The sequence below is a fragment of the Toxoplasma gondii genome, chromosome IX (genome assembly GCF_000006565.2).
Source record: "Toxoplasma gondii ME49 chromosome IX, whole genome shotgun sequence".
Taxonomy (NCBI): domain Eukaryota; phylum Apicomplexa; class Conoidasida; order Eucoccidiorida; family Sarcocystidae; genus Toxoplasma; species Toxoplasma gondii.
In genome coordinates, this window is record NC_031477.1 from 3,492,650 (window position 1) to 3,511,666 (window position 19,017).

Consider the following 19,017-nt stretch of genomic DNA (forward strand, 5'->3'; position numbering starts at 1 on the left):
CTACCCTCTATACAAATTTCGAGTAGCACTGGACCTTCCAGCCTCTTCTTGCACCGATTGCTTCTCGGAAAAGCTCTTTTCTTTCATACAGCAGCTTCTCTTCTTAGTTGCCTGCCTGAAGATCCAGGAAAATCCTTGGGGCAGGTACATGATGCCGCCGGGTAGTGACACCAGGTTTCCCGAATCTATAATAATGTACAGTGTAATACACATGCAGCCTGAGATCCTTCCATCACACCGCACGTGGCGCTGCCCCAGAGCGCAAAACAAAAACGACACGGACAGAGGCTCAGGACACCTCAGGTGAAGCATACTACTCATACCATTTCGTAGTCCACAGCGTTTTTTTCGCTTCTCCAGCGGCACCAGCCCAATTACTGTCAAAGTGTTAACTGCTAATGGCACAGAAAGGTCATTCTTTCACTTGCGCCTACACGGCTTCACTTCCTATTGTCAGCAGAGAGCTACCCCAGCAGCGAGTTCAGTAATGCTTCCAATGTACATGGGGAGTAGGTTCTTCGCGACAAAAGCCAAAGCAAAAAGAATTGCCACTTGACAAAACTACGCCACAGGTGCTCGCAGCTTCGTCAGACTACACATCCCACCAATAGCGACGCAATTCCACAACAGCTGAGTCGCATGGAAAAAGCAGCACGCAAAGCCGAAAAACACATGGTACCTGAATCTACCGCAAGTGGGAACGTGACTGAGTATTTCTACCGTTACTAGCATGACCAGACGAGCGAAGACACACAGACCGTCATTGATCAGTGTATAGAGCGTCAAATATCGCTGTCAAAAATAGAAGTGAGCGAAGAAGGCGCCACCCGGTACACCCACACGTTTCCTTCACGTCGATCGAGACGTGAAGTTCGTTGACGCGCTCTCTTCCTTGTGACTACAAGCTCCCTGCACCATTCACACAAGAATACAAGAGTCAACACATTCATACAGTTTGTTCGCTCGTGTGTCACGTAACCTCTGGCAACGTGCAATTTGTTCGGCGGAAAAAGCTGTAGAACTCTGAACTGACTCAAAACAGAGGCCCCCAAGCACCAGCTGCCGCGACCACAGAGCCAATAACGCCACATTGCACCACGCGGTGTCATCACCTTACACAAAAAGTCATGGCTTACCGAATGTCTTCAATAATCTCGCGGTTCAGGGGCCAATATGAATGCCTCATTGAGTGGACATTATGACCGAGCCACGTCATATCAATGACGTCCAGATCTGAGACACAAATAACGCCAGCACTGCTTTCGTGATGGAGGAAATTTCTTACGACCGAAAAATGCTAGACAGCAGGTCGCCGCAACTATGACTGAATCACCATAGTGCGTCCATGGGTTCCTGTAGAAGTCGCGTGGTAATGGTTGTGACAGTGAAGCGCTCACCTAGCCAATCTCTGGTATCAGATTTGAGATAATCCGGTTCATAACCTTGAAAACATGCCATTGTTTCGGCGAATACGGGTGGAAGCTTTGGAGGCACATCACTCGCCGATTCGTCCTCCCTAGGTCTTGTGTAGAGACCAAAGACACTACGCCCCAATGCCTGCCGTCCACTGAAGAGCTCTGACCACCAGAGCGCCTGGTACACAGCAGGGAGAGCAGATACGAATCATAACGCGTCATGTAATGTATATATAGATATACACGCAAATCTACCACTCGTCTATGAATTTGGACCATGGCCATCTGCTTGCAACCACTGAGCACTCAGTCTCCCACGCGCTGCAGTCGCCCAAAAACCCGCTCACATATGTCTTAAATTTTGCTTGTCTAACGCGTGTGGGCGGCAAGCCCAGTAGCGCAAGTGTCTATCAACAAATGAAAGTACACACAGTTGGCTGGATTAACATGCAAACAACCTCAAACATGCTTGATATGTAGATTTCCAGGAACAAGTCAGCTCAATGGGATATGCGCGGGGGAGACTGCCCATCAGCCTCTCTCCCGGTCTTGCCTCCGTGCCACAGCTCCACTGCAATAACAGAGTGAGGCACCAGAAGCGGCCTATCAAGGTGATAGATACGCAAATGCCTTGAACGCTAACTAGTGCAGCGACTTACCCCGTCATGAGCATCACAGAATAGCGAAATGTTGCTGCAGTACTGCCGCAGAAACGAGTATTCCTGCATCAGACGAAGGGAGACTGCCACAAAAAACGCATTGGAAGGCAGCAAATGTTCCCTTTCATTAGCTCACCAATACTGAGATACGTGAATGTCAGTCTCAGTGAATCACTTCATGAAGCCAAGGAACTTGCCCATATAGGATCAGATCATTTCATCGACGTCTTCCACAACAACAAACACTAACATCAACACTAACGGATGCACTGTCTGTGCTGTCTCCTCGTGTTCACCACCACTGGGCGGCCCGTGTCCTTGCTTCCCAAACTCCGCTGCGCTATGCCCCATGATGTCTTACCCGCAAAACGAAATCATCCAAAAAGAATTCTGGGTTCAAGAAGATCAACGAAACCAGTTGCATGCGGTCTTGAAACTGCGTTGGAAGTTTGCCGTCATTTTCTGTGTCCAGTGACTTGCTGAAGGTGCTGGAGCATCCACGCAGGCAAATGCCACAAAACGAATGTTTGAAGAACGGAGTTATGAAGTGTTTTTCAATAGTGTTAGTGACTCTCCGCCATCATGATAAACCGGTGCTGCACAGCCACACCGATCAACCATCGGAAAGGAGACACTCGAATTTTCTCCTCACTCGAATGTGATCTGGGACCTACAATTCTGCCATGCCACGAAGGCTGTTCATTAAGAGCCGAGATCCGAGACTGTGCGCCATGATGTGAATCTGCCTGATGCCTGTAGACACACCAAACGAAACCAGAAACACTGACAACGCCGTCCATCGCATGTTTACCCAAGGGTACACGCTTTCCCCCCACCTAGCCAGAGGAAGTTGGGGAGAGGGGAGATAGAGTCGGAGAACCAGCAGCACCCTGTGTACGTCCCGCTCGTGTCGGCCTCGATCAAAACAAATTTGTTTCCAGCTGTCATTCCAAAGAAGGTTCAAAACAGTAGCCGTACCGTTATCTCGTAAAGAGACGATGAATTCATGAAAGCACTGCTGAATTTTGGGGTTGTTTGCGTTTTCACGGGCTTCAAAAAACTCTGTAAAGTTGCGCCCTGCGGGCCACGTGAAGAGGAATGGCTTGATATAGCTGGGGAAGTTTCCAAAGGAAAGCATTTGCGCCATGATCTGCAACGACTGTACATGGTTCGTGTTGTATCCGTGAATGAAGATAAGCGCCTCAGGAATCCCAGCCACCTCTGCTCGCCGCCAGCCGTCGATATGAAGCTCCGGAGCGCTCTGCAAACACCAGACCATTTGCTAACTTGATATACTATTGAATTATTATTTCCTAGGGTACGCCACGGAGACAGATTATTCTTTTAAATGTTCAGAACCGGGGCAAAGAATAATAAACAACTGAGGTAAATACTTTCACTTTAAGTACAAGTTTTTTCCTAATCCAACTATTAGTATTTGAAGGACAGTTGAAGCTGAAGGAAGTAACGAACTTTGCCAAGTGAAACCTGGAACAGCTTCTGAAATACGTCGTTCAATTCCAGAGACAAATTAACGAGAGTTAGAGGAAATCCAGAGAAGCCGGTTTTCAAGATGCCCGGGTTGGTGCTCGAGCGTAACGATGTTCCACAGATCCTTCTAAAAAAAAAACTCAATTCGACCTCCACACGGCAACTCTTGCTAAAACGCAAACGCGGTTTTGGAATCTCGTCATTGCTACCTGTCAGAACGCACAAATAAAACTTGACGTCAGGGACCGTCCCGAGGCGACGGACAGTGTCAGCACAGCCGAGTTCCGCGCAGCAGTCGAATCTTGAAACGCTTACGGTCATCCAGTTGAAACCTTTCATGGGATCGTCATCCGGAGCCAAAGGGTCATTCGGGGAGAAGGAAACACCATGCTTCAGAGTTTTCGCCATTATGGAATGCGTGCTCGGTGTGTTGCTCAGAGGCTTCGACCCCGACCCTCGCGCGTTTTGTGTTTTCCGGTTTGCGTTATTCCGAATTCGCACAACCAGGCGCTTTGATTCTCCATCGTACGTTTGACGCCGGATTCGCGGCCTCTCGTAGAAGAAATCCCCGACAACAGTGTTGCGCAGACCCCCCTTTCCTGCCTTTCGCTTGATCATCATCTCCGGACCGTGCAGCGCAAGACCGAACCTACGAACAGACCAGTTCAGGGACTCGCTCAAGAAAGTGAACAGTTGGTTGTAAATTTACATCTGTCTACATATTGTCCATATAGAAAATACAAAGTTGTGAATAAGAAGGTATGCAGTGACTCATGGGACTTCGAGTTCCTGCATGTATGAACAAAGATATACAGGTGCATGCATGTGTGCGTGTATGTAGAGATAGATTTAGAGAGATGTAGATTTCGGATGGACGTGTATGCGTTTCAGGTTCTCAAAAAAAAAATCAACTCACGATTCCACATCCCCTGTCTTCCCCTACACCGGAAAACGAACAAAAAAATCACAGCTTCACGTTCGTTTCTCTACCTGTTGATACGAGCGACACATGTAATCCATACATATCATGCCTACAACAACCAATGTGGAATAACCTTGATGCGGTATGACATTGAACGCCAACGTTTTTAGCTGTCTCAAGAATACTAGCGGGTTCTCCGAGGCTACACCAAGTCTGAAACCCGTCTTCCGACGTTCCTTGTGACACTGAAGAAAAGCAGGAGTCTCCGTCCTCAAGGGTGAATCCTTTTCAGGAAATCATCGACACATTTACACACTCATTTCCTGACTTCTTCACGGAGGAATCAACACGTTATCACTGCAAAAAGTGTTGAAAGATCAACGACGCACACACATGGGAGAATTTGGACGGAAAGAACAAACACAATCAATTTCTGTCTGTGATACCTTGTTTTTTATCGGCGTGACCTAAAGTTTAATTCATCTGGCAATTTCGATCTCCCCGGTCGCAATGAAACGTACGTCTGTCTCTTTTTCCGCCCGCACAGTACAACTAAAATGACGCGGTTTACAAATCGCGATCACGTTGTTTTCAGTTCTAGGGGGACCCCCCTGAATATATTTCCAGCTTAACACAGAGACAAGAGGGTTTTGAACCTCCATCATGATACCAAATGCAGGCGTCTCCCTTGAAGCGACAAAAACCGACATAATCGCCCTTCCACTGACTCCATTTCGATCTCGAATTGTCGACGAAGTAAAACATTCGGGTATTCAAAGCGCGACTCTCAGGAATCCTATTCGGAAAGAAAGACTGCCACAGATACGAATGAATCCCTGGCTCTGGACAGAATGACTTTGAATAACGTGTAGTATGCGGGAAAATAAAGAAACGTACTTTTTTCGAAAACAGAACCCGAAAAAGGAGCTGCACGCGTCATTCAGAAATTGTAACTTACCGCTGGTGGAAGCCCCGGGCGCGCAGCTGCGACTCTGACATTTGTCGAGTTTTCTGTTTGTCACGGGGCCCTCTGATGTCTGAAAGCAGCTCGTCGTCTCGAGGATTTCCTGCATTATCTGAATCAGAGGCTGCATGCTGCGGCAGCAGTCTCGGCTTTGCCGCCTCCACGGTTCCGAGTGGAAGCACTGCTGACACCGGCACCCAGCCTGCGATGTAGAGACCTGAGCACGCAGACCCCACCAGCAAAACGGACGTTCTACGAGCCTCAGTCACTACAGGAGCAGCTAGTACATCAGAGAGTCGCGACAACTGTTTTTGGCCAAGACAAGGCCGCGAGAACCATGACACATACGCGCGAAACTCCGTCCCTGTAAATCTCCTCGAGGGTGGCTCGTGGAATCCTATCGAGGAGACTTTTGTTAAACTCTCAGAAGGCGAACGCGTTGTGAAGCTCCCGCATGAAGCCTCCAGCCTGTGTGCGACATCCGTTTTCATCGCCCAAGTCCGTGCCTCCTTGTCTACGCTCTTCCAGTCAACTCACCGTCGGCCTCACTCGCTGATGTTTCGTCTCCATCTCATAGAAGCATTCAAGGTGACCCACGTGCATGCAGTGTGCGTGGCCGTCAACGTATAAAAAGTGAAAAAGAGACGCACCCCGTTGGTGTTCTGTCTTTCGAAGGGACTTCATTTTCCTGCATGCAATGGCTTTTGGGTCGGCTCTGTCTCAAACTTACCTCGCTCTGGGTCGACTGTGATGTGGAGCTCCGTTGTGAATAGCAACCCGAAGTTGGGGAGCTGAGACAAGCGCACAGAAACTCGCGTTCTTTCTGGGTGTTTGCTTCAAGCCGAAACCTCTCTCATGGAAGACGCAGTACGATTTTTTTCGATAAAAAACTGAAAACTTCAACTGGAGAGCTCTTGAGGAGGCAGGGCGTGCGACTCAGACACACAAGTGCACTCGAATCCGCCTTGACGGAGCACAGACTTAACCCTGGCAATCGTTGTTCCCCCCTCCGCCTTTTGCACAACCGAGAAAAGGGCAAGGAAGTCTGAGGCTCAAAAAACACCGGCGAAATTCACGGCGCATGCAGTCGTATTTTCGGTCCTTACATGAGGCACCATTCGGCTAAGGCACAGACGCTGACATTCCTTGAAGAAGGCCTCCCGCGTGTCACTGTCGAAGCCCTCTGATCTCCGTTTGAAGAACAGATGGGCACGCTGGATGACCGAGCCCCGCATTCTCTGCAGACGGCCGCCGATATCGGCAATGACTGCATGCGCAGAGGGAAACTCAACTCAGCACTTTCACTTGAGAGAAACCCGCTTCCAACGGCCTCGTCAGCCACATCACACCGGCAGAGTAGGGTGCGTAAACCCCAGCTCTGAGTTCTCTGAATCTACGCGCAATCAGATGCGAGGATGAAACCGCTCGTGCTGGGGTACATGATTCTGATCCTTTTCGTTCATGTAATTTTACCGCAGGTTTAAGCAAAGAACTACTGAAAGGGGCAATATCCTTCAGAAAGAGGTGCGTCTTGTCGATCAATCGAACCCGGGCATCTAGTCCCATTTGCTACTTCAACTCTCGGCCTCAAATCCTAGAAATGTTCTGTTCACAAATATTTGTCCCAGCAGTTATGGTTATTTATAAAAGAGTAAAGAGACAGTTGGCAGCGCTGGTTTTCAAGATTCTACGGCGTTAAGGTTATTCCATGTCGGTTATGTTCTCTGCGTACAAAAGTCGCCCCAGATCCTCAAGAGCTGTTAACGGCTTTTCCGTGACTCTATATGAAAGAAAAAGCCTGATGTTACCACCACCAATACACCATATACAGTCCCAGCAGGAGACGTTACACTCCAAAATAGTTACTATCTCTGTTTCCTGAAAAAGCAACAGTAAGAAAAACTCACTGTCGTCGCTGCCGCGACCTAATTCTCCGTAAGACCTGGAGGGTAAATTGTCGTTGCCAACACTCTCCAGCGATCGCGTGTGTTGTGGAGCGCTGTACACAGAGTAGATTGAAAGAGATCCAACGAGTGTTGGAGACAGAAACAAAAGAAAAGAGCACTCAGACGCTTCCCTACTCCACGCATGCAATACCACTCAGACCACAACCGAAGCTAGATTCCAGGGTTCTACGCACTCTAAAATGCGACTCCTAGGTTTCTCGAAACTACCGTTTTGAAAAGTCGAAATTCACGGGGTGCTCGCATCTTGCGTAAACGCTGAGTTTCGGGTGACGCAGGCATGCAGAATCTATCAGACCACAAACGAAGCGAGACTCCAAGTTCCGCCAATTGTGAAGTGGGATTCCTACGTTCCGCTGTAACTGATCAAACATGGCCTACGCCCTGACCACAGAGTGCTAAGCGGGGGTCCAGTTCCGTCAATCCTCTAGGCGGAGACTGACCTGGGTACACCTAAGGCACGCGATTCGTGGGTGTAGCTGAAGTTGGAGAGCCGGGCGACGGCAGCACCTTTGTTGTCGTTGGCAACTGCTTCGTCGAGACCATGACGATACCATACACTCCCGAGCTCAGACTGTTCCTTCGCCCTCAGGGGGTAGAGTGTGACTCGCGGAAAAGTCCGGAAAAATGCGCCGCTGACGCAACACTCGGCGTCTCCGATGCCTGAAGAAACGCACGCACGGTCGCGCAGGGTGGACATGGGGAAACAAAGCGACCCTGCACGGCATTTTCGACCAGACTACGGACCTCGCGATTCACGAAAAAATCCTTTCAGCGACACCAATGAATCCCAGAGTGCCCTGACTATCCATCTACCAGTGGTGTGTGGTGGTCAGGGAGTTCTGTTCGTACACGCATTGTCGGTCTCACTACTATGCTCATACTACACACTAAGACTTGGAGCTGATCCTTAAGGCCCAGGATGCTGAATTCCAACACGTTTAGCTGTCTTGAGCAATCACACTCCCCGACTGTTGGCTCAACGAATTATGAAGGATTGAAACGATTCTTGGAAAGAACACACTTTAACGAAATATTTAGTATGTTGCAAGAAGCCATGATGAGTTATATTCTTATAAAAATGATATTAAACAACTCCAAACGGCTTGCTCGACTTTCTCACTCGCTTAGCCACTGAGGCTGTTCCAGGAGAAACGCTACGAGAGTGAGTCTGCAAGGGCTAGCGACAGAGGCATCTCGAGGGGAAATAGAAATCACGACGGAAAATGCACTTGAAGAAAGTCTATTTAAAATCCAAAACGGAAGGTGAGGGGCCGACACGGAAAGTCAGAGTCGAGTCAATGTCGGCACACTGCAGCTTCTGTCAGGGCTGAAGGATATATATATATATATATATATATATATATATATTGTGAATACAGAACGAAGCGTAGACCGTTGCCTTCTGGGATTCTTCTTGATAAGAATGCAGGCCTCGCCATGGAGTGAGACAGAGTCGGAATGTTAGATGCAGAGAAAAAAGCGTTTGGGGATGTCGAGCGACAAAGCGAGGACACAAAATCCATGAAAAAACCTACCGAGTTGCATTTCGGGTCGAAGGGGTCCTTTGGTGACTTTGCACCAACCAATGCGAATGCACATGAAACCTGACCCTGTGCCAAACTCGCGGCTCTTGAAGGGGCCAACGGGAATCCCTGAAAAAGCAAATGATAAAGGCGTTCTGTGCCGAGGCGACATGGCAACCGGGCTCGACAGCACGCTCTACAGTTACCGGAAAACTCTGTACCTCTGAGCAAATGAAAGAGAGCACGTCACTGGGTGCTGAAGCCAGTGCTCTGCACTGGGCATTGAAACGCATCAAAAAATCAACTTTGGATGTTCCTCGCCACCAAAGAATCTTCATGAACGCCGCGCTTCTCGGGTAGCGGCCGGAAGACGTCCGCAACATTTCTATTCCTACTCGGTCGCCAACTGGAAGGAAAGATCTATTTTCTTTCGAGGACTACAGTACTCAACTCTCCACGGAAATCCTTCTTTAGAAACGAGTTCTGAGATTCTAGCACCAATGTTGAGGCTGCGCCACTTTCGATAACGGCGCCAGCAGACACTTAGCCTGATGCTGTAGAGCGGATCTTGAGCCCTCTGTTTTGCTTCGCTTTCCTTCCACTTGTCTTCTACCTGAGAACCGTGAGGAAAGGCGGGAGAACCCCCTTTTCAGCACGAAACAGCCGTCAAGTCAGAAGAAACGGAAGTGCGAAGAATACCTCCCTGTAAAGAGCACTCTTTTACTGTCGAGAACACTTTGCACTGAGACCGTGTTCCTGCAGAAAACACATACCGTGGTCCCAGTATCCAACGATGGATTCTCCGTGGTAGGCCTCGGATCTCCAGCGTCCGAATCCATGTGGTAGACCTCTTGAGTCAACTTGCCCCACGTAGAATACAACGGAAACAGACGGCTTGAGACTCGCAGGGAGAAAACGACTTGGAACTGCCCACGTCAACAGGCGCCGCAGCCAGTCCATGAAAGAAAAGCCGTGGACCTCGATGTACTCTCCGTCTGCGTTGATCACCCGGCCGTCTGCCAGATCTGTGAAGAAAAAACCGAAGCACGCAGCCTCAAACGAGGTATTTGAGTTTTGGTAAACTGTGCGTCACTCGGGAACCTCGGGTCGTAAACATGAGATGCATGGGAAGACTGCGCATCAACTTTGCCTTATTGAATGTTACATGTGGTGTCAGATTGGGCGTGGTGCATCGAATAAAACTACGCGCTCCTCCAAAGCTGAGGGCATACAAAGCACGCTGCGTTTCCAGAAGGCGAGGTCCATTCGAGAAACCAACGCTTTTGTACAAAAGCTGTACGAATACGATGAATACGATATTTACTGTGGCCGTTTTTGCTGCCGATCGATATCCAGTGAAGAGTTTAAAGGAAGTGCGGCTTAATTTTTGTGTTTCCTTGGCTCGTCAACAAAACGCGCCTGCACGAATTCCGCACGCAGGTCGAAGGTGATGTATGCGACATCCCGTCGATAGATGAGATCCCACACACGTAGTGCCTGAACTAAATTGCTTTTTATTTCAGAGACATGTATGACAGTTTCCGACCCTGATCATTCACAGCCATGTACGTGACATCTCAAGTTTAGAATTGCAACTGCGATAGGAAGATGTTATTCTGAGCAACGGATTTTACCGCCACACGACCGCCGACGTGAAGATGTGTGGCTCACTCACCACCCACTCCGTGTTTGCGGATGTATGCATACAAGTACACCTCCCTAGAAAAAGGCAGTTTACTTAGACCTAACAATCGTACTTTACAGAATGTAGCACGGAGTCTAGCTTCACTTGCCATCTGGCTGGGACTGCACACCTAAATTTACATATATGTATATATATATATATATATATATATATATATGCTTGCATACAGCGTAGTGATCAATGCTGTTTGTTCAGTGCACCAGTGAATAGCAAACCTACTGAATCATCCCGGCAGTTTCTCTCGTCACCTCCGGTTAGTGTGTACAAAGACGCAGAGCCATGCGCAAACTGAGTCAGAAGCTCTTCTGTGTGGAATTCCAGAACTCGCCCGAGGACGCGACTTCCTCATCAGCTGCCGGAGTGTCCGTACACCGTCGAGATTCAAGCGTCGTCCACCGTACCTCTCTCGGAATGATGGTGAGTGTTGAGAGCCTTTTCGATGGGTTGGGGGATTTGCAGTTGAACTTTTTGTTTCTTGACGATGTTCCAGAGCTTGACGGAGTGGTTCTGGAACCAGTACGCGTGGAGTCTGCCCCAGAAGAGGCAGTTGAACATGCTGCAGATGAACATGAGCAACTGCAGCTGGGTGAAGATGCCGTTGAAGAGGACCATCCCGTTCAGTTGGAGAGAGTCAACGTAGAGGACAGTCGTGCAGATGGCGTCGCCACGCGCAGACTCTCGAATTTGTATAGATGGAGCCAAGATCAGAAGCACAGCGCAGGCGAGTTTGGACAGCCTGACCGACCACATAAGCATGAGAGGCCCCGCGAACTTGAGCGCCAGGATGGCCGTGAGCGCGAGCGAGCAGAAGAAGTAGACGCAAACGCGTCCAACCGTCTTGTTCAAATCGACGAAGCTGCGTCGGTGGGTGTTGGACTCCGGGTCTGTGTGGCAGGTCATGAGCGCGACAGTGATGACAAGAAACTGGCATCCGAGAATCCACCAGATGCAGGCACTCGCGGTCGTGGTGCCGAACACGCCGTGGTGTCTACGGACGTATTCGCGGAACTTCATGTACGTCAGCGTCTCCTCGAACGAACCGAGCGGCTGTTTCACACAGCGCACTGAGCCTAGTTGCTGGATGCTGCTGATGGCATCGCTGACGCTGTCGCTCCTGACCGAGACCTGCCCGGTGCCGTCTTCGTCCTCCGGCCTCGGTCTTCCAGACCTTTCTTCCTTCACCTTGTCGCACGGATCTGACAAATCCCTAAAGTCGTCCAGCTTGCTGTTCGCAGGGATCAATGACCGCGGATCACCGACCGGTTCCCTTCCCTCTGCCTCGCCAAACTCCTTGAGAGTTCGCGAGTCTCTCAACTGGAGGCCGCTAGAACTCCCTGTCTCTCGACCACCATGGTTTTTAAAAGTACCCCTTTGCTCTTCCGAAACTCGACTCGGAGCCACAAGCTCTGAGGGAGAAAGTTCTTCAAAAGACCGCGAGCGCTCGGCGGCTGTCCCATCCGGCTTGCCTGCAGCGCTCGACGGCGTCAATGCGCCCGTCGGAGCGGAACTGCTCCCTGGAGTATGTTGCGGGAGCTCGACAAGGAGACTGTCGTTCTGACTGGCTGAATGCGCAAACCGCAGGCGACGAGCATCTGTCGATCGCTGGTCAGGAGCTGGGGATGCCTCTGGTGCCGCAGGTACACCTAACGCAGATGCTTCCGTTTCTCTGTCTACGGTCCCTGGCACGCTTTCGCTGGCGTTCCATTGTTCACCGACGAGAGAAGCTGACAGCAAAGGCACTGACACAAACTCGGGGCTGCCGGTTCGTAGGACCCACTGTTGTTCTTTGGAATGGCCGGAGTTAGGGTCGCAAGTGGGATCTTCCGGTTCAGAGTGCGGATGTGAACAACCTGGAACACCCGCGTCTTTCTCTTCTTCGATGGAGTCAACAAGAGGAGTTCGGTGGTGCGAAACCACGCGAACACCTGAAAACCGAGGCGCCATGCTCATGGTGGCAGCTGAAACTTCGCGTGTACAGACAGGTTGGAAAGACGACCAAAATGCTTTGGTAGGCAGTCATAAAGGGCTTGTTGCGATCCGGAACTCGCCCGAAAAAAAACCGGTACGACAAGTCCGGAGCAAAGCCAATGTGGAACTGTGGCAGAACTGCAAACGATGGAGTGCGCAACAAAGTTTGGACGCACAAGTGGAAGAAAAACGTGGAGATAAAGCATGAACATGCATATTCACATGCGCAGCGAATCCCGGTGCCACAGGTCGAGGAACATCGAAGACGTAAAGACTCGCGACACGGCCCCAGATGAAATGCCTGACAGCCGTCGAACATTGAAACCCAGGTCTTTTAGCTGGGGTAAGCAGCGGCAGCCAGAAAAGGGAAGAAAAAGACTGTCGCTCTTCAAGATTCCGAGAGTGCGGTTAAGTCTGAACGATGCGAGTGGTTCTAACGTTGAAGACAGAGATGAGACTTGGACTCTGTCATATTTTTAGCGCAAACCTCAGGCAGCAAGTTGTAGTGAGCAGGAGTTCCTGAACGCAGCTACGACCAGCTTGACAAGTACCAGTGAAAGTGAAGTTTGCTTAAACAATCAGACGATTAAGCATGCATACTATGTGAACACCGGTTCGGATGTGTGTAGCGGCCTCGCTGAACACACCTACCTTTCCGTATCTACAAGCATCAAACTTCAGGGACGCGATGGGACATTCGGTATGAGTTGGAACATACGTTTAGGCAAAGCAGAAATACACAAGAAGAATGTGCATCCGCGGAGAGTTCGTAACGCAGAACGCGGGTTGGCCAAGGGTAGAAACTTTAGCCGCAAGCGCTCAGTTGGAAGTCGGGCCGCTGCAGTCCTGGAGCTGAGGTGTACGGGAAAGCTCCACCTAAGAGATAGACAACATCATTGAAAGAAAAGGCACCTCAGTGGCAGAATTGCCCGGGGTAAACATTTAGAGAAGACAACTTACCAAACCACAGGAAAAAGGAGAATAAAAACTCACTGGGAAGTCTGTGCACGCTGGTCTGCAGCTCACTCGATTAGGTTTGAGGCGCTGGCCGCATCAACTGAAGACCAGCAACACGGTCCCTGTCGCAGAAAGAAAGAACCAGAACACTAGCAGTGGGATTCCCACACAAGGGAAAATGGGAATGGAAACTTATGTGGCATCGTAGTCCATCCATTAGCGCTTTCTTTCGTACGGAGTGGCTTCGTCTCCCCAGCGAAGAAACATCCGGCTCAATGCCACGCCGTCGACCCCGTCCTCTCCACTAACAGCTGGCAAAGACTATGTCTTCTGTTTGGCGGCAAACAGTGTCTAGCTGCGTAAAAATAAACCGCTGAGGAATCGCTCCACAATTACTGCATTTTTAACAGTTGGAGGAGGGGATGTACACCCGTTCCACGAACGAAGGCCTAGCTTCTCATCTTGTCGCATTTCCTTCCGCTACACAGCGATTAGCGGAAATGACGACAGAAATCCAGATCCAACCTCTTCTGTGTCATCTTTCAGATTTGTCACCAGAGAACTTCGACGAAAAACCCGGTTAGATGTTTTAGAATATCTGTTAGATATGAAGAATCTAAAGAGCCAGTGGCCATGACTTCCTCGTTTAAAAGCACAAAACGTCTGAGGTGGGATCCTTGAAAGACAACTGGGTTGTCGGCGGCGATCAGGTGTTTCTCCAAAGCAAGCCGGTTGTATAACAATTCAGGAGGTAGTGTGTGTGTTATATATTCAGGAAATTCGAGATTGGGAGTACTCATGATACGGGTATCAGACAAAGTCATGGGGTTTTCCGATTCTCTCACTGTCCGCGGCTCCACATAAATGCGGTACTCTTTGAACCGATATTCAGAACAGTTTGAAAACTGATATCCAATCTCAAGTATCTTATAAAATGATCACAGCAACTAATCGGAGCCCGATGGCTCGCGTAACGTTTGTTAATATCTTGTTACTACCTTCCACCAGCGTCAAAAGCCACGCTGCGCGCTTGAAGGCGCACATCAATAAGTCGGCCTTCCCTAAAGAGGGGAAAATTCTGGGCGTGTGTTCCTTAATTAGCGAAGTAACACATCACCCACACAATGCTAGAAGATCTTAAGAGCCGGGGAACAAATTGTCTGCAAATGTTCTCAACCCCGCCACATACTACACCTGACGGCAAATGACCGCTCCTAACTGAATTTAGTTATATGGCGAGGGAGTTTCTTTTGGGTTGGACGTCGTGAGAACCGCTGTCAGTCGCGAAAGCTTCAAAGTCGTCCTCATCGCTTGTCGAGTTCCCTTCAAGTCAAAAACAAGTGCTCCCAATTGACCAACGAAATTTGCAATCAGTTCTCGGATTCGTCCTCCGTCAGGGGTGTCGCAACAAACATCTCGAGTTACTGTGATAGACAGAGTGTTCGACACGCTGCAGACGAACAGTGAACGTTTTTATCACTGAAAGAGGCAGAGTCTTCAGTTAATTAGCGAAATCTGGCATACACCAAAAGCTTCCAGAATCGCTTAACCTGATGTACACGCTTCGGGGAAGGGTTTTCACCGTAAAAAGATACCCCATTAGCTGGCGATCGCGTCTCTTGAGGAACTTCAAAAAACCAACGCCTTTTCCTTTTCGGCCAAGCGTCGTTTCTCCCGCAATAGTGCCTCTCGTTTCGCTATGGCAGCGCGTTTCTTTTCCTCCATGACACGTAGCGCATCTTCTGTGAGGTCGCTCGAGACGGACCGAGCAGGCTCCTGCAATTTCAAAACTCCTCAGAAAGTTATGCATTTCAGTCGCTTATCTTCACACCCTGTTTCTAGGCACCGGATATCAATTCGCAGAGGCATGCAGTACCAATCAGATAACTACTGAAGCTAGACACCAAGTTTTTTTAACATTATAGAATGAGAGCCCCAGGTGCTTGTGATCTTTACCGAACGTGGTCTAGGCAGCAAACATAGAACACTTGAACAAACGGCGTGTTAAACTATTAAGATGACTAAGTGACGCTAGACTCCCCATTACATGTTATTATGCAATACTAGGTCTCTTTTTCACCGCAGAACAGCAGCCACTTTTGTCGCGCTAACAAGAACGTTTCAAAAGCTCCCTATCGCATGTTCAACTACGCTTTCGACGAAAAAAATACAAGACTAGTTTCCACGGACAAAAAAGTACACGATCGTTGATGAAATGTATGCACATAGAAGTCCGTGCATAATTCCGTGGTGCCGAGCGACCGCCTTTTTAAGGGATTACCCACCGAACGGCAAGGTGGAACAGTCCTTAAAAGGGAAACATTTCCATCATGGCATTCAAGGAACGGTGACCTTCTGGTGTATCTGAGTGTCAGACGCAGCCTCCTTGCGCTCCCGTAAAGTGCGACTTCTAGAATTCTTCGTTTTTTCTCTTTCCATTGTTTCCGCCATTCACAACCCAGCGGCCCTTCACCAGGAGAGGCAACACTACACGGTTCACATAATCCGGATGCTGAATCTCGAGCTTCTCTGTATCCTTTTGGACTCCAACTAAAAACACGTTACTGTGCGGGAGACAACGGTGCGGTTTCTTACCTGCGTTGTACGTGATTCTTCCTTCCGGTGGGGGGTTTCCGGTTGTTTGTTTTCATCTTGTCGCACTTTCCCGGCATCTGCATCAGGCCATCCCGAAGACATTTGACAGCACAGGCGTTGCGGTGGCCGGCGATATCTGTAGGGAGCTGGGTGCACGGCTTTTCCCTCGACTTTAGCTTTGTCATTCCTCTCCTGTCCCAGAGACTCTTTGAGAGGAACAACCCAAACTCACACAGAGTTTTAGTTGGCCAACAACAGCCACGAGTCGAGCGCTGCACGCGATGAGAAGGCCTCGCTCCAGCTCTCCGCTGACGATGTGCATCTCAACACCATGCCAGCAACAAACAGGGTTATACAATCCAGGAGCCATTCTCGTCAAAGAAGTGAAACAGACCAGTATGTGTTGTCGCTCGGCTTGAAGCGGCCGGAGAATCATCATTTTTGCCATCAGAATTATTTTATAAAGCATGGGTGTACATGAGTGCTGGTACGCTGGGAGAAACCTAATAGCCAGAACTCGTTTCAAAGAAAAGTGATGTTCAGCGGAAAGCGAGCGTCTACCATCTGCAACCGAATATGACCTTGGCTGCACAAATGAGCGCAGTCCCTGTACGGTTTTTACCTAGAGGCTCTGCAGTACGTAGGATACTGAATTTAATTTCAGAAACAAACAACCAAGTTATTCCACGTCTCTCAGCTACGGAGGCAGTAGGACCGCGATTCCTGCAAAGCCTAAGCTCTTTAAACGGCAGGTGCCTCCAAATCCATCTCGGAGCTGTACCTGCGGGAGAATGGCCTTCCGGTTCCTCGAACGGAGAGCTGGAGTTCGCCTTTGCGTTCTCCGTTTGAGGTGACCCAGAGAAAGTTGTATCGCCGTACAGATCGTCCATATTTTCCTCCACGTGCGTTTGGTGTGCGATTTTCTGAAGTACGCTGTGAGGCGGCTCCGGGCAGCCGGCGTCGATCCACTGTTTGTACACTCCGGCTTTGTGTTTCTGCAGCAGCAGTGGCCTGTAGCCAATCCAGGTGGGCGCCTTCCAACTGAACTGGTCTAGGCGTTGAGCCATCCGGTCAAGACTCTCGTTGTAGGGGTACAAGTCCGACAGTTGGTCTCCCATCGACTTAAGGAGCAAGTTTAAATCGAGACGCAAATCTCTGCATCTTCTTGCCTTCAAACACGCGAGGCGTTTCGACTTCAACTCCAGCTGAACAGCCAGTGCTCTGAGAGAGGGCTCCTCCGGCGTCACCTCAGTGTTTGCGCGCGGTTCGGAGCCCTCTGACCTGCGCCTCTTCTCAGCCACCACATTTCTCAGCTCGCAGACTTCTCTCTCCAACTCGGCAATTTGTTTTTTTCGGTGAAACCCGTGATTGATAGTCCCGAATTTCCTCTCTTGTGTCCGCAGAAAGTTCAGCCGACAATACAGGTCGAAGAAACCGTCCTTTTCCACGCCACCCTTCTCGCCAGAATCCCCAGGCATGTAGAACGTGTCGAGATTCATTGGTGGCTGACGCCTCTGCGTTGGCTTCACAGCAGCGGCTGTCTGCTCAGACGCTAACGGGTCTTCAACAGCATCTGCGTCATCGTCGGACCCTGAGAACAAACAGAAAGGTGCGTAACTTGCAACAGAAAACGAGTGACGCAAAGAATACGATCCTGCAACGATAAACATGAAGAGGGGTCATGAGCATATCTTTCTCGCGAGCTTTTTACGAGGGGCGGTAACAAACAAGCATCGAGGGCGGTTCGTGTAAAGCCGCGGTTGAGAGAAGCTGTGACTGAAGGGAAACCAGATATCTCTTCAAGGAAATCTGTAGTATCTTCGAGTTGTAAAAAAATGCAAAGCAATAGAAACTGCGTTCTGATGGTCAGCTCTTTCCATTGTTAACACCACAGAACGAGGCGCTGCGGCGGTGAAGCTTCGAGTCGCACAGACAGTGTGTCGGCCAGGCTACTCGGGTGTTCACAGGAAGAAGAAAGGATCATTAAATCATGCCGTTACGCATGTGCACTATTCCACTCCTCATAAAGCTTCTTTCGAGAACCCCTCGAAAACGAAAACCACCAATTTTTTCCTCGTTTCTGAAACGCTGGTCACTGTGTGAGCTTGAGCAATCACGGTCTGTGTTGCCGAGAGTCTGGCATTATGTAGCGGGACCGGTGCTAAACGTTCAGACGGCGAAACGCATAGCGCCTCCTCTTGTTTTGGTGACCGAAGTTCTGTCACATATCTGGGCAGAACAGCTTGAAAGCAACCGGCTTACAGCGCCTTCGAGCACTCTCTTCATCCCCGGTGGGTGAGGCGTCTGTAGCACGCAGAGTCTGACGGTCAACTTCTTCATTTTCGTTTTGGTCTTGGGGCGGCGGAGAGGTTGGCTCTTCTGTTTCGCGAAAAAAAAGGCGGCTTGATTGCGACGGACTTGAGCCCGGTGAGTCTGGAAGCCGCTTGCGCCGGTCGGCGGACGAAGCGGGTGACGAATCCATGGCAGACCACAAGAAGCAGCTCCTGTACGACTTGGCACGCTGGGTGAGAATGTGGTGAGGAAGAAACAACGAGAAAAGGGAGATTTGCAGCTGCGAGGAAACCGTGTACAAGACAAGAAGCGAGTATTTGGAAACTGCCAGCGTGGTGGGGGGCACTTTGAACACGCATGCAGACAAAAGCGGGCCGTGCATGTGGTTTACAAGATAAGACCTGGCCGCTGCAGATTGCCGAAACAGAAGGTTGGTCGAGAAGACTCTCGTGGTAAGCAAGGACTTTCTGAATTTGAGAGAGTCTCGGCCGTCAGCGCTCAAGTCTCCTGCACATCCAGACAAGACAGTGAGCAGGTTTCGTCGCGCGGCACGGGATAG

General features: G+C 49.8%; 2 protein-coding genes across 2 annotated transcripts; both read right to left on the bottom strand.

Annotated features, from left to right (window-relative positions):
* Window positions 1–49: 49 nt before the first annotated feature.
* On the bottom strand, window positions 50–13,832 carry TGME49_289880 (hypothetical protein). Its single transcript, XM_002368372.2, has 16 exons — window positions 11,048–13,832; window positions 9,715–9,966; window positions 8,954–9,070; window positions 7,859–8,078; window positions 7,359–7,450; window positions 6,558–6,718; window positions 6,182–6,242; window positions 5,446–5,668; window positions 3,881–4,214; window positions 3,053–3,335; window positions 2,749–2,827; window positions 2,436–2,562; window positions 2,075–2,137; window positions 1,398–1,593; window positions 1,137–1,233; window positions 50–909 (listed from the first exon to the last, which is right to left on the bottom strand). Exons 1-16 carry the CDS (start codon window positions 12,594–12,596, stop codon window positions 783–785), a joined length of 3,981 nt encoding a protein of 1,326 aa, XP_002368413.2. The 5' UTR covers window positions 12,597–13,832; the 3' UTR covers window positions 50–782.
* A 1,082-nt stretch (window positions 13,833–14,914) lies between these two features.
* On the bottom strand, window positions 14,915–18,899 carry TGME49_289890 (hypothetical protein). The gene is made up of 4 exons (XM_018782098.1): window positions 18,429–18,899; window positions 16,948–17,757; window positions 16,167–16,243; window positions 14,915–15,347 (listed from the first exon to the last, which is right to left on the bottom strand). The coding sequence occupies exons 1-4, from the start codon at window positions 18,838–18,840 to the stop codon at window positions 15,201–15,203; spliced, it is 1,446 nt and encodes a 481-aa protein (XP_018636422.1). The 5' UTR covers window positions 18,841–18,899; the 3' UTR covers window positions 14,915–15,200.
* Between the last annotated feature and the right edge of the window lie 118 nt (window positions 18,900–19,017).